Source organism: Cucumis melo, chromosome 7 (genome assembly GCF_025177605.1).
Source record: "Cucumis melo cultivar AY chromosome 7, USDA_Cmelo_AY_1.0, whole genome shotgun sequence".
In the NCBI taxonomy this organism is placed as follows: domain Eukaryota; kingdom Viridiplantae; phylum Streptophyta; class Magnoliopsida; order Cucurbitales; family Cucurbitaceae; genus Cucumis; species Cucumis melo.
Window position 1 is genome coordinate 23,044,680 of NC_066863.1, and position 15,731 is coordinate 23,060,410.

General features: G+C 36.2%; 2 protein-coding genes across 3 annotated transcripts; one reads left to right on the forward strand and one right to left on the reverse strand.

Annotated features, from left to right (window-relative positions):
- Nucleotides 1-642: 642 nt before the first annotated feature.
- LOC103492998 (uncharacterized) lies at nucleotides 643-10,784 on the forward strand. 2 transcript variants are annotated; one of them, XM_017045703.2, is made up of 11 exons: nucleotides 643-1,149; nucleotides 1,245-1,349; nucleotides 2,087-2,148; nucleotides 2,262-2,345; nucleotides 2,437-2,468; nucleotides 2,573-2,654; nucleotides 7,071-7,121; nucleotides 7,210-7,438; nucleotides 8,651-8,878; nucleotides 8,990-9,282; nucleotides 10,048-10,784. In XM_017045703.2, exons 1-11 carry the CDS (start codon nucleotides 1,126-1,128, stop codon nucleotides 10,370-10,372), a joined length of 1,515 nt encoding a protein of 504 aa, XP_016901192.2. In that variant the 5' UTR covers nucleotides 643-1,125; the 3' UTR covers nucleotides 10,373-10,784. The 2 variants fall into 2 exon arrangements, with proteins under 2 accessions (XP_016901192.2, XP_008451828.2); XM_008453606.3 differs by lacking the exon at nucleotides 7,071-7,121 and having other exon boundaries at nucleotides 871-1,149.
- Nucleotides 10,785-11,455: 671 nt separating this feature from the next.
- LOC103492999 (protein JASON) lies at nucleotides 11,456-15,511 on the reverse strand. The gene is made up of 7 exons (XM_008453607.3): nucleotides 15,131-15,511; nucleotides 14,650-14,698; nucleotides 14,486-14,565; nucleotides 13,906-14,024; nucleotides 12,817-13,555; nucleotides 12,655-12,734; nucleotides 11,456-11,798 (listed from the first exon to the last, which is right to left on the reverse strand). The coding sequence occupies exons 1-7, from the start codon at nucleotides 15,302-15,304 to the stop codon at nucleotides 11,696-11,698; spliced, it is 1,344 nt and encodes a 447-aa protein (XP_008451829.2). The 5' UTR covers nucleotides 15,305-15,511; the 3' UTR covers nucleotides 11,456-11,695.
- Nucleotides 15,512-15,731: the final 220 nt, after the last annotated feature.

The window sequence follows — 15,731 nt, forward strand, 5'->3', positions numbered from 1 at the left end:
TAATTAATTACACCGCGAGTTATAGTTATTTTAAAAAAGAAATTTTAGCATTAAAAGCAGTATTGTTATTTTTCTTCCAAAAAAAAAAAAAATCACAAGGTTTATTTTATTTTTAAAAAAATTATAACAAAATGGTTTTAGGGTGAAAATAAAGTAATGTGCAAATTTTAATTATTTTAAGTATTTAATCAAAATTGTCAATTTTAATTCTAAACACAATTTAATGTGTAGATAAGGTATTTGATTATTTTTATTCTTCATGCAGTGAATTACATCCCGACCACGAGAAAGAAGCGGATATAAGGAAAAAAATTATTCATTGGATTGGCCTAATAATAGTAAAATTGAAGATAATCTATTCACATATAATTAAGCACCTATACACTCAAACTCAATCACAAATAGAAACAAGATGAGCGGTTGATTTCTCTTCTCAAATTTAGAAGATAACCTTTTACTACTCCCCACTTTTTAAATTGTTCTACTCTAACATACATATGATATATATCATACCTAAACCTACCTAAATGATACCTTCTTTGCAAAACAATAATAATAAAAGTAAAGTAATGAGTTTTACATTATTCACGATACAATATTAAACACAATTTTTTGCTTCTTCCACTCAAATGAAGTCGAAACAAACCAAATTTAGAACCAAGATGACTATAAACACCAAAATGAACAAAACAAGTACAATTTTATTTTTCTTCTTTTTTTTTTTAATGATAAAAACGAACATCCTTTAGTGAGAATTAGTATGTACTTTATTATCACGTCGAAGATTCAATTTCTTTTTGGAACTAAAAGATGGACCAAAATCAAAGGGTTCAATTAAAGTAATATCTAACCTACCATTTTAGAAAATACATAGGAAAAATTTATAGAAAAAATAGATAGGGAAAAGAGGAACAAAGATTGTTTAAATTTCATTAATAACATTGATTCCAAGGGTTAACAGTCTTCAACTGAAAGTGGAAGAAGCAAACCTAAGAAGAGACGTTCGGGGAAATTCTCGATCGAAGAATTGAGAAAATCGCAGGTTGAATCCAACACTGAAGCAAATTCGCTCAGATAGTGTACCGGTGGTTGTTTGGTAACTCGGCCACCCACTTTTGATCGAAAATGGCCTCTAATGGTGCAATTCCGGTGGGTGTATCTCTTCGATTTTTCCGTGTTTGATTTGCTTGTGCGAATGTTTGTTGGCTCAACATGTTTTTAATTTATGACTGTTGTTGGTGCAGAGAGCGGAAGATGCCGGGAACAGTTTGGAGAAGATCAAGCGGCAGCTGGCCTCTGGGTCTGGTCGGAATTTGTTGCAGGGTCCCCTTCTAAAGCGATCTGAAACAGTACGATCGTTAACTAGCGCATTGCAACTCTTTGTCTATTTCCTTTTGTTTTGTATTGATGGTTACTGCTTAATTGCGCAGCCTTTAGGTCTTCCATTTAAATCTTTCTCGTAGAATTTTAGGTGATTAAATTGGGGGATTGTTCGAGGGGTTTGTCTAGCAAAAAAGTAGGATACTTTTTTGGTTTTCTATTGATGTAGGTGAATTTTTATTATTGTTTTATAATTTTTTTTTTTCAAATTTTTGCCTCCGCCTTTCCCTCATTTTCTGAACTGGGCGGCTCTGATAGCTGAATTTCGCTAGCCATGATCAAGACAAGGAAACTTTTGTTGATGACTTGTCTGGCATTGGTTTTCCATTTGTAGCAGGATTTTCAAATTTTCATTGACAACTCGTTTAATTGGGGAAATTAGAATGTTTTAGTGATATTTGAAGACTTAATTAAATCACTCAGAAGTACTTATTAATACTATAGGACGTCAGGATTTGTGATTCCAAGGAGATTGGAAATGTGAGAAATGCCCATGTTCGTGATCTTACTGTCGGCATATTTGTGATTATGAATTTGGCCGTCGATGTGATAGTATTCTCAGACTGTTTTATAGTGCGCATATGCAGAATTGTGGTCACATTAGATCAACCTTCTATTTTCTGCGTTTCCATTCTTAGACAGCATTTTGATGGCAATCAGCCCTTCATCGTAGGAAGTCTGATTTTCTCTATTACAATGTTTGCAGTTGAGGAAATGGAATGAGCGATGGGTAATTTTGGACCCAACAACAGGGAAAATGGAATACAAGTAACCATACGCCCAATTTACACTGTTTTTGGCCCTTTCTGCTTGGTTCAATGTAATATGAAGTGGAAATGGCTCATTTTTTTTTTCTCTTCCTTTTGCAACTTCTGCTATAGAATTAGGAGAAATGAGGCAACTATCAAAGGATCTATTATATTTGATGCAAATAGCAATATTACTGTTTCTCCCGTGAATTTCCAGTAAGTTTGATTCTTACAGCTTATTGGTTGGCTCATTTTGGCGTTTAAATTACTAATTTATATTTTCTCTTCACATTTTCTTTTGTTCTAGTGGTCTACCAAAGTACGATGGTTGCTGTATCTGTATCCTCATTATTTTGTATCTATTTGGGAAAAATATTTACTTTGATGTTATTTTGAAAAACTAATTTACTACAATATCAAATGTGTCTTAACTATACCTTCAGATATTGGCACACCCCAGAAACAAGATTACTTCCTCTGTGCTGAGACTCCTGGTGCAGCTAGAGCCTGGGTGTCTACTTTGCAGTAAGTCGTTCAAAATTGCCCCATATCCGTGATATTCTTTGTACAACATCTTCATGAACCCACATGAGGCATAGTTATTTCCGTACTTTTTCATGCCCAATAATAGCATGAATGTATACATAAAATGGCAGTTTCTGAATCTCCATTGGAGTATATGTTCTGAGATTTAATGGACAAGAAAATTACAGAACTAGAGGATAAGATATCTACTGTTCTATAAAGAAACTGAAAACTATTATACTGATTATCATTTATTAATGCATATTTGTAGAATTGCAAACTAATTGATGTATAATCTGGAAATGGTTTCAATCTTGGATTTCGTAAAAATCATTTTCCTTTTCTAAATTAAAATACCTTTAATTATTTGGTTGTTATCCTCAATTTTTCTGGGGGACAGGAATCTATCCTCTTTAAAGATGCTAAAACTACATTAACAATCATAATTTTTTTGTAGAGTTCTTTACTCTTTGATGTATAACCCGGGAATTGTTTCAATCTAGAATTTTTTGAAAAATAAGCTCCCTTTTTTAAATCGGAACATTTATTTTTTGGGTAATAAAATTATCTGGTCTCCTCTTTAACGAACCCACAAACTACAGTACCAATCACCATGTGTTTGTGCATATTTATTGAATTGCAAACTAATCTGATGTATATATTACCTGGAAATGGTTGCAATCTTTTAGCCTCCTAACTAGAATAAGATGTAACATAAACTATCATGGGTTGGCCTAAGAGATCATGACATTAATTTTCTGCGAGTTTCCTTGACACCCAAGTGTTGTAGGGTCAGGCGGTTGTCCCGTGAGATTAGTTGAGGTACACGTAAACTGACCCAGACGCTCACGGATATAAAAAAAATGAAAAAGGGAATAAGATCTAACATATATTGAAATATAAAGGATAATGAACTACAATATGAATGAAGTATAAAGGCACTTGGAGCCTTCAGGTATGCTAACTTAGGCCCTAACCACTTAGCAAATTTTCTTGCGACCCTCGAAACCCCTCCCTCTATTTATAACCAATCCCAAACTCACTCCTTACCTAATTTCCACAACGACCCTTACTAATAGTACTAATATCCCTAGTTAGGTATCTTACACAATCTTAAACTTTTTAAAAATCAATTTTCTTTGGTAAGAAACCAATAAATCTCTCGGCCACCAAGGAGCTCTGAAAATTGCACCCCAATCGGGAGAAGTAAAACAGGGTTTATGACTACAAAAGTTACTGGAAAGAAACACCATCTAGAAGCAAAAAACCCCTTAAAATCTCAACACACAGAAAATCTTGAAGAATGATGTGATGTGAAGATTCTTCTATATCTTTCCACGTAAACCTCACAAAAAAACTTTTTTTTTTTGATAAAAAACATATATATTCATAGAACAAAAGTGAACAACCTAAGAGCAGGGGACAAGAGGGCCCTCCTCGAGAAAAACTAATCATAAGGGCCTTCCAATTGTTGAAAATCATAGAAAAGTTGTAATTACAAAAGTGTTTGGTATAATTCGTACTCCACCAAGAAGCTGTGTGTTACAACACAGTCTAAAAAGAATAAAGAAATTACAATTTATTAAAAAATTCTGCTATTCCTCTCTTTCTAAATACACCACAAAAGGGAACGCATAGCACAACTCCATAAAGACTATCAAGAGAGCTAGAAGCTTGAATGCCAAGGGCTTTCCAATTGAAACCATAGCAAATGAACAGATAAAGAGGACTTTGTGCCATACAAATTTGAAAAGAAGCTAAGGATCCCATCCGCAATCTCCTTCTCCATGACAAGTACTTGCCCATCAATGCTCATCAAACTCTTACTTTTACGGGCCGAAACCCACCTGTGGAAGAAACTTGAATTCTCCTCCCCTTCACGAAGCCATTGGATTTTACATTTCTGAATCCATATTCTTTGCTCCTTAACAATCAAATCAAGTAAAGCCCCTCAGAAATCTTCTCTTTCCACGTTATCCTCATTGAATGAACTGGACTCTTGAAGCGTATCAAAAGATTTGATCTTATCAAGAAGCCCTTGTTTTTGGGAGAAAATATTGCCAAATGTTTCCCTATTCCAGCCCTTTAAGAAACCTTTCAGACATTTTAATTTCTCCATGAAGGAGTAAATAGGCCAGTCATCTATATCATATTGCCCCACCAGTTCTCAACATTTTTTATGAAGAGATGATGATGCATCCATACATTTTCAAATCTGAAGGGAGTAGAACCCCGAGACTGCGCCCCTAGCTTCAGCATAATCGAAAAGTGATTTGAGGTGGTATGCGGAAGTCTTTTGACTCTAACTTCTCTAAAGAAATAAACCTAAGGTTTAGAAAGAAGAAATCTGTCAAGCTTTGACGCAATCGGCCTGATCCCAGATCTGGACCAAGAAAGCAGACAATTTCGAGAGGGAATTCATCTCCTCAATCAAGCAGTTAAAGGTATTCATGCTTTTGGTAGAATGATCGTTGGAGCTCTTCTCATTTATCCATCTCACCACATTAAAGTCTCCCCCAATCCACCGGTACTCAATGCAAAGACCATATAAACCATAAAGTTCCCTCCAAAACTGGTCTCTATGCCTATAAGACGAAGGACCATACACGCTTGTGATCTATCCAGAGAAACCAGCATTAGCTTTGCAAAGAATAGAGATTGAGAACTGACCTTGAATAGAGTCAATCACCATGATCGAAGCCTCTTTCCACATTAGAAGAATACCACCCAAAGAACCATAGGCCTCTAAAGCAGCCCACCCAACAAAACGGCTACTCCAAACCAGACTTCACCAGATTATGGTCAACAACACTAACCTTAGACTCCTGAAGAATAACAATATCCGGGTTGAACTTCACAAACAAATCTTTCACAACAGCTCTTTTGGGCCGAGCATTAAGGCCCCTAACGTCCCAAGAAAGAATTCCTGGAAGTACTAGCTCTGGCTGCTTGAGCTTCCCTTTCCCAACTACCAAGCAAAACTTTAACTTCTCTAGTGAGCTTCTTATTACTAGTTGAGGAGGCCCTACTCTTTCTCTGCGGCTTCCCTTTCCTAGTCACTCCTAGTCACTTCCTTATCCAATGGGAACGGATTTTGCATAGAGCAACTGGTTTTAATTCTGTTACACTTTCAATTTCGGTCATCTCTTCATTAGGCAGGGGAAGATCATTGTTTTCCTCTACAACCATCAGCCTCCTTCTTTGTTTCTGTCATTAAAGCTAACATCATGAAAGAGCCTCTGAACATCGGAGGAATAGTCAGAGAAGTGAATCGGATTGTCTATTTCTAAGGGGACAAATTTGTTTTCAGAAAGGAGGCTACCAGGGCTGGAGATAGAGACGTCTGAGTTTGAATCGATTTCATCTGGAAGGTGGACTGAGGTATGATTTGAAGCTGAAGGACAGTCACGTTAATTTGTGGAATAGATCACACTTTTCTTAAAAATGGACGAATATCATCTTTTTCAGGAAATTTAATTTTTTTGGCCTTAGAGACTTCCTGGAAAAAAGGATCTGAACATGGGGTTTGGGTCTTTTCTCTAATAATTATCCCTGGGTGGCCTCATGGGAGATAGGCCTTTGAACAATAAAGGCATCCATTGCGATACCTCATAAAAGAACTTAAATAGTATTCCTCCAGAATTTCTTCAGCATTCCTCCGAAGAACGTCAAGCTTTGAACAAATTACTGAATAATAGAGGTAAAACAGTCTGCCTTCCGTTATTATGAGAACAACATTTCAACTCAGAGATTTCTTTGATAGGAATGATATTAGGATAAAATTAGGAATATGATTAGGGTTTAGATGTATATTGGTAATTAGTTAGGAAATTCTGGGGAAAATATGAAGATAGACAATTGTTTAATTGCTTCAGGCTTGAGTGACATGTCACGAGAGGGGAGGTTTCAAGTACTGAGAATACTTGGGAGAGTTATATTGTAATTATGTTATCTGGAAATATTTAAAGAGGTGGAGTGATAAAGTGAGGAGGTCTAGGAGAGGCCAGAGGGCAAAGTTTAATGCCTCCTTGTGGGTGTCGGTTTAGGGTTTAGGGTTTAGGCTTGAGTGACATGTCACGAGAGGGGAGGTTTCAAGTACTGAGAATACTTGGGAGAGTTATATTGTAATTATGTTATCTGGAAATAATTGGATTTTTAGAGAGGTGGAGTGATAAAGTGAGGAGGTCTAGGAGAGGCCAGAGGGCAAAGTTTAATGCCTCCTTGTGGGTGTCGGTTAATATGCTCTTTTGTAATTATAATCTTTTCTAATTTTCAATTTTTTTTTGGATTGTAGACCCTTTTATTAGTTAGTTATTCTTTTTCTGGACTCTTTTGTACATGCTTTGTATTTCTTAATTTTTCTCTGGTTTCTCATAAAAAGATTGTAATTTTAAGCCTTTTACTTTTGTATCTCAGTATACTTGGTTTTCAATCGTTTTCTTTAACATTGGTTGATGACTCCCCAAGGTGGGTTGTTTTCTATGACATATAACGATTCACCTTTTAAGGAAGTATATTATATCTTAATATTATTGTTTTGATCATCTCCAATCAGTGCAACCCAATTGGTCCTGAAGGCCCATAAAGAAGCTGTAAATTCCTTGAGTGGCAATGGTTCTGCAAAATTGGGAACAGTCGCCACAGTAGTTGCTGCTGCCAATTCAACTGCCCAGGAAAGTTCTAAAGAAATTGAAAGAGCAATGCAGATATCTTTAAGAAATACTCTGGGAATTATTGCAAATAAAACAACTGATGGCCCAATGGACGATTTAGCGATTATGAAGGTAAACCATCTTGTATATTTGAAATACATGTTTATTAGTTTAGTCTTCAATGGGGAGTCTTTCTACTCTTTTTTCTCGGCGTGAAGTCATTCTTAGTAGTCCAACCCCGTACCCCTCTGGTCTGGCAAGGAATCAAATCAGTACATAATGAGGCTTGGCAATCATTTCTTTAAGTCAGTGTGCTTCGGCCTAGGTATTTGATAACCTGGAAAGGGAAGTCTGGCTAACTCTACATTTCATTTTTATTGACTATGTAATATAGGGGCATGCCTCATTCTGTTGAAAGTGTAGTGTGTAAGGCTTCATTTGTATCTGGTTTCTTATTCCAGTCTGTGTGCAAATTAGAAAACACACAGGTTGGAGTATGGTTGATGCTTTATGCTCTTCTGACATGATGACTTCAGATTCTCAATTGTTTTGTTGCACTTTAATGCTTTACCATTTTCCATTTGTTTGTCGGTAAATGTGTGGCCCCATGCCAAATTGTGGAGGTTGATAAACCTTCATATAATTTAGGTTTTTATCAATACAAATTATGAACCTTTGAGTTAATCAAAATGTTTGGAATGTGCTAAAATCAACCTTTCCTATATATATATATTTTTAAATTATTAATTCACTAATTTCGTTAATGATTTATAAATTTGTTGATATTTTAGTTGGTTTGTGGTTATTTTAGATTTGTGTACGATATGAGTACTAGCTGTTTTAATATATTGCTTATGATGATAATATCGTTAAATTGTTGATGTGCAACTTAAGATTGCTTGGAAACTAGAATAAGTTCTTTGTAACTACAGTCAGTCGATGATTTCAAGGTCTGGTAATCACTGACTGGAAGACCGTTCTTTTGTAGTTATTTGGTGAGTAGTGTTCTTTTTGTGGCCTGGTTTTAGTAGATCTCTTTGTTTGTTATACACTCACACGTATATATAGCCAGAGATTTCATATATAATAGTCTGAATTAGATGCTATGCTTTTGTAGACTATATTTGTTTCTAGTATGGGAGTGTTTCCTTGTCCACAATAAAAACCGTAGGCCTTGAACATTTGAACCCTTATTTTGGATCATGTTGCTTGTGCAAAAGTGATACTCCTTGTAGGAGGCTGGAGTTGCTTTAGACGTGATAAACTATGGATGTGCTGTGGGATCCTTCTGGTATCTCATTCAGTTGTATATGGTTCTAAGTGTCCATCTCTATGTTTATCCAGGAGACGCTGCGAGTCAAGGATGAGGAACTACAGAATTTGGCTCGTGATCTACGTGCACGAGATTCAACAATAAATGATATAGCTGAAAAATTATCTGAGACAGCTGAAGCTGCCGAGGCTGCTGCTTCTGCAGCCCATATGATGGATAAACAAAGGAAAATCGTTTGTGCAGAAATTCAACGTATAAAAGAAGATTCTGAGAAGCAACTGGATGCATCCATCTTGAAGGTATTGCCTACTTTATTATACAACACTTAGAACTCATGGAATGGCCTGTGCCCCATTTGACGTTATGGCTACACTATATGTATTCCATCTGATTTTCACATCCATTTCCAGCTCAAAGAGTACGAAGCAAAATTAATGGATATGAGTAGAGAAAGAGATCAGTTGATAAAACAAAGAGATGGTGCTAATCAGGAAGCACATATGTGGCGATCTGAGCTTGCAAAAGCTAGAGAGCAGGCTGTGATTCTAGAAGGTGCTGTTGTGAGAGCGGAGGAAAAAATCAGGGTTTCAGAGGCTGATGCCGAAGCGAGGATAAAAGATGCTAAACAGAAAGAGTTGGCTGCTTTGCAGGAGAAGCAGGAGCTTATGGCATATATAAATAGGTTACAAGCACAAATTCAGAGGTTTGTCATCTTTTCTCCTTCTAAAGTTTCATACTCGGATGCAGTAGTGTGATAAGTAACCAGATGGAATTCTGTAATTCTTATTGAAAAGAAATGCCCTAAGGCAATCTACAAACAACAATGACCACGATAACCTCTGTCTCTCTCACACTCGAGAAAAGACCCTCACACTAACAACAGACTAACTAACTTTTCCTCCCTCTCTTTTACTAATATAACTCCCACAAACAATGGCTTTCCCCTTCCTCCCCTTTCTATAATACTTCATTACAATTGGGGGCTATCATAGTGTTGCACTCGTACCTTCTCCCTAACTGTTTAGCTGATTAAGTTGCGTGTGCCACTATTTTTCTCTCTTAAAGCACCATTCTCTTTCACGGGAGCTATGACCCGGTTTATCAGTTTTGGGCCTTTTTACACAATATATCAGTTCCAAAATAATTTAGAACCCCTTCAAAGTTAAATTATTTTAATTTTGTACTTTTTAGAAATCATCCTTTGTTTATCAACGATATTTTTTAAAAAAAAAAAAAAAATCACAGCCATATCTTAAAATGGTAGAAGAATTTGATTGACATTTCAAGCGTGTTAAGGTAGAGAAGAAAAACAAATTTATTAGCAGGCACCCTATATATATAGAAAGGCCTATAAATGGTGCTGTCTCTCGATTTCATATAGATCAGTAGTGTATCTATCTTTAAATTTGAAAGCGTAAGTGTGATGCATTTTGTGTTTGGTAAACTTAAGTGTTTTTTTGCACTGCAGACAACATATACAAGTTTTTGAGGAGAAGATGGAGTCTTGCCCAGGTAATGATAATTCTCTGCTAACAAAGCACATTGACTCGTCAGATGATAATGTGGATAAAGCATGCTTGAGTGACTCTAGAGCAATACCAGTCTCTGGTGAGGTCAACCTACGACCGATTGGAGATGGGGAATGGAGTGATATTCAGACAACAGAAGCAACAATTGCTGATGTTAGAGAAATTGCCGCAGAAACTGAAGGAAGCAGTTTAGATATTACTGTTGTTAGCCAACCTGTTAGCAGCCATCATGAGCAAGATGTGAGCTCTTCCAATCAACCATAAATTCGACATCATACAGAACAAAAATGCATGTTAGATGTAAGCATACAGTACACAGCACCTAGTTTAGAAAAATGCAAACTTTGTTTTGCATTCTTTTATGTGCGAGTAATATTCAAATTATTTGACTGGCTGACCTGACGTTGGTGATGTGGTGTACATTTCTCGATGTTAGATGTTAAAGTCTTAACAGAACGTGTTCTGTTGTGTGAGCCATTTATCGATGATTTATACTTTTGTGTAGAGAGTCGGAAGTTGTAAATCTAGGGAACAAAAACCATTGATGATGAGTGTTTTTTCTATTAACATTCAGCTGCTCCTGCTCTGTTGTATTATAAAATCTCTTCCCCTCAAGTGTACTCGCTAGGATGGTCTCTGAACTTTTCTACAACAGCAATGTCATTCCTTTTGAATATTTTCTGGGTTGGTTCCTTACCGATATGAAAATGCAGACGGGTTTGGTTCTTTCATGCGAGTTTAGTTGGTTCATAAAGTATCACTGCAGCTTTTCCCTCAAGTTCTTATCATGCTTCAGGAGGACGAATATTTCCATAGAAAGGGCTTTTCTTTTGGCAAACTTCGAATCTATTTTGCAGTGATTAAGCTTTGATTCTATTTTATAGAATCTTTTAGAGATGGTCTTTTTTAGATTCTATATTTATCTTTGGACTACAGTGATTAAGCTTTTTTGTAATTGTTCATGCATTCTTATTTTACCTTGATTGAAGTATTTGACTTATTTTTTGTATGCTCTTGTATTCTATTATTTTTATTTTGTTTTATAATATAGATATAATTGCAATTCAATTGATACAGCTGAATTAAAATAATGCCTTGAAGATTGTTCAAGTTCATTTTCGGAGTTGACAATTGAAGTTATCTACAAATTGGTGTTGCAAAAACACGTTCCTTAAGCTATACTTAGAATCAAAACCATTCTAAATATTGTCCTCGCCAATGATCAAAAGGGCAAATTTCAATTTGTCTATAACATTTTGAATCAAGTTTATAAGCAATGACTCATTGTCCATCATCCAAGAAGGTTAACAAGCACAAACCCATAAACAAGAAGTTGCAGAGACCACATAACGCAAGTTTTTTTTTTTTTCCTTTTACTGCTGCTATATAAGCAACACTACAAAAAAAGGTAAGCTGTGGAACATTCAGCCACTTTCTTGTTCTATTTCATTGTAGAAAACTATCAAATGATGTGATATGATAGAGTTTTCAAAATATAAATTTCATGAGTCACACTATATGGCAGATTGAAGCTACCATTCACAACTGAGTTGGATAGCGCAGCCCTAAAAGAATGTACTTGTTTTATCAATATGATACCACTGAACTTCGCTGGATTGAAGATTGTAATCGCGAAACTGCTGTATCATCTTCCTCATCAAAAGCTACTAGCTTTCCTTGGAAATTCTTCCTGCATAATCATGTACACAAGAACGTATAAATTTTTGAAACTATAGGACAGGTTTTTCATTTCAATTTCACAAGGATCTATACTGTGTTTTAGACTCTTTCAGACACCTTGGTTACCATTTCAAGGGCATGGGAATACAAGCTCAAGTAACCATTCTTCAAGTCTCACCATTGATTTAGAGTGGGTTTAGATATGACTTTTGGAGGGATATTAACAGACTAACTGGACCATTACTTTAATAAAATTTTTGTGCGAACGGTTTTTGAGTATGGAATTTAAACTTATGAACTCTTGGTTGAGACTTCTGACTTTATACTAGATGATGACGATTGGTTTTACGTTCAAATAGTGACAAATTTTAGAAACACTTCCAACTAATTTTAGAATCTCACAAGTGTTAATGACTGCCCTCACTCTTAACGACTTTCTAATTTCCAAGCTATAATATTCTAATACCTTATGAGTTCTATTAGGAGTATCATATCTGTTTGTTACCTGAAGCAACAAATGCACACAAAAATTTAGTTACTCGAAACATTGTTTAGGATACAAACTTTACTTATCAGGCTTGGAGATAGACGAAGTGTTAGGAGTTTCAACATCTTTTTATGGTTTCAAGCATATCACTGTGCAGAGAAGAAAACAAAGATTATCTTCACCTATTTTTTGGGTTATTTTTAAGTCCCTTGTAGCTTCACCATTTTCTTTCAAAGAACTAATAATGTTTTATTCAGTGAGTTGAGATCAGTGACTCTATACACGTTCACCACAGAAGATGGGGGTGAGGAAGTCCCGCTATTAACCTCTATTCTAGGAGGAAAAAAGCATGGAAGACGGCAAAACAGAGTAGGCTTACCTTGTAACTATGCTTTCTTCTGATAAGGCCTTCTCCAGCCTCTCCTCAAATGGTGTCGCATGCCAACTCACTTTTTGATCCTGCAAAAAACAGGAAAGCAATTTGTTAACTGGCATTCAAGTTCATACAAAAAGGAAAATCTCAAAAACAGTCATAAGTTACCTCCTTGTACTTATTGGTGGAATTTGGGATTCCGTTCCCATCCCATTCCTTGGGTGAGACTTGAATAGGTTCATCCTCGTTCCAGTGAGCGGCAACCATCCCTATGATTGGCCTGTCCCCTGCACTTTTTCCAACACGAATTGACCTATGTGCAGCTCCAAATTTCTTGCTATCATCATCATGAGTAGATACTGGTTTCAACCAAGCAGACAAGCTTGCTTCCACCATCAAGTCCTTCTCACGTGCATTTGCTCTCACATTCCTTTCTGGCATAGGTGTCATCATTTCAAGCTCTTCAACAGATTCTCCCATTTCTTTTGAAACTCCTTCCAGGTTAGAATCTTCTTCCTTCAGTGCCTTCAATTGAGCGGCACTCTCAACCGGGTTCATAACTGAATAAACGTACTGGGACCTGATTCTTGCTTTCCCATGATCCAAGTTTGCTGGAAAAACAGTTCCGGGAGTTTGCATTTCGTCAGATAGCTGTAGAGGAGTTGGATAAGGCGATGACTTTGATACACTCCTATTGCCTAATGAATCAAATCCTTTTACTTTTTCTCTTCCGCTTCCAGATGAACTTCGGCTGGGGGATTCGTTTATATCACATTCAAAACGTACAGATTTACTCCGGCATGTAGTCATCACATTATCAGGACTACTAAGAGCAGCTTCACTTCCATTCTCACTGCCTTCAATGTGCTGAGCAGAGACTCTTTGAGTCTGTTCACCGGTAATACAACTGTAGTATCAACAAGCTCCACAATGTGAGACATGGTCCAAGTTTGGTTAGAAAGATATCCGAGTCTGATACTGAAAGTTCAACTAAATTCAGCACAGGTTTTCTGCATCTCTTGTGACAATAACAATATTTACAATAGATTAGTAAGAAAATACCATACTCTTGACCATAAACGCCAATATACTCGACCAAATTTCACATCCTCCTATCAAAATTGTACCGTATTATTTAGTTCTTGGAGGAATAGATGGCAGATCGCATGCATAATCTATTAACTTATTAAGTTATAAGATAGCCATGCTACAAAATCAATCACGAAACATATGTTGGTTTCACAATTATATTACAACCTGCTAGGTGAACGTTCAGCAGAACCTGACTCAAGGGAAGCATTTGAAAGCTTTCTGGATGTTTTCCGAATTTCAGCTGGGGTCTCCACTATAGCCCCACATGCCTTAAGAAATTTGGCCTGTAAATTAATGTACATATCATTAGAGTTTATAATGATGCCTATCAACAATATAGTCGTAGCCGGGACAAGATTAAGAGCATGTTAGAGTTATAAAAACACTTTTGTCGATTTTAAAATCAAAATGTATTCAAAGGTGTAAAATTAAATATTAAAATAACTTAAGTGATTAAATAAGCGTTTTAAAGTGATTTTGCACTAAACAAAAGGAATCTCATCAATTTTAAAAACACTTCCAAACTTCTACTAAAACTCTGAGTAATTAAGCAACAGTTTTAAGCAGTTGAAACATTATGTTTCGTTTGTAACTTGAAAACAGGGAAGCTCATTCTAGCTCATGCCTTTCATTTCCCCAACTAGTTACATTCGAATTGTCAAACTGAAATCATGATTACACCAGCCGCCATCAAAATCAGCACACGCTACACTTGGAGCTGTACATTATTAGGAAGGTTGCATACCTCATCCATCAACTCCTTGGTGTACCGTGGAGACCCAAAAGACTTGGAACCCGAATCCTTCTTTGGGGATTCTTCATTTTCTTTCATAAGATAAAAACATAAAACAAAATAAGAATCCGCAGATTTGAATACAAGGAACAAACATGGATGAGGCAAACATCTACCTTCAGACAGGAAGAGAGATGATAACTGATTTCGAGCTACCACAGGTGCCTGAAGCATGAAATAGAAAGCGAGAAGTCATAAAAAAGTCATTTATACCTTTCCCTGATTCCCTCAGATACAAAGTAGACTAAAAAGAGACATAAGAAAAAGAGAGTAGAATCTCGCAGTTTGAACATCTAATTTAACTAAAATCAAAGCCAAATCAGCTACCTAATTAAAGTAAACCAGCAGTGGTAAACTACAAAATCCCCAATAACATCAGCAGCATGGAAGAGAAGTAACCCCATTATACAAAAAGCTGATAAAAGCAAAAGTTAAAAAAGCAGAACAGAATCTTCCCGAGAAACAGGAGAAAAAATTTCCCATTTGATTTCATTTCTCCAAATTCCTCTTTGAACAAATGAAGGGATTATGAAACACTAAAAAAAAACAAAAAGAAGAAAAAGAAAAAACAAGGAAAAACGAGGATCGAAAACGCACCCTGTACTTGGAACAAGGTGGCTCAGAAACAAGGTGCGATCGAGGTCGATGGCGATCATCTCTGACTTTGAAGCAATCAAAGAAACAGCCCATTGCTCTTGAAACCGATCGATCAAGAAACCCTACCAAAGACCAGCAAAAAAACCCCAATTCACGCCTCAACTGCGAGCACATATCATTGATAATCGCCACAGAACCCAAAACGCCCAAGGCCCCAATACAAAACAAAAATCGATTCTTTCTTTTTGGGTATTACTTTTCTTTCAAAATTTCTTGTGGGGTTCTAGTAATTTTCCTCTTTTTCGAGTTGGGATTTATGCAATCAATCAGTGAAGAGGAGAGAGTTGTTGGGTCGTTTTTTGAAATTTGAATTCACAATACGAGGGAAAGGTATTGGCTTCATTTCCCTTTCTTGTTAATATTACTACTCGCATTACTTCCTACTCGCCTTCTTATGGCTGACACGTGGACATATGTAGCTTAATTTGGTAATTAAATAAATTATTTGACTTAATTTAGACAATATATTATTGTCATTAGACTACGAGCAACTCTTTTTTTTTTCTTTTAAATTTTAAAAATGGTTTTGTAACCTCCTATT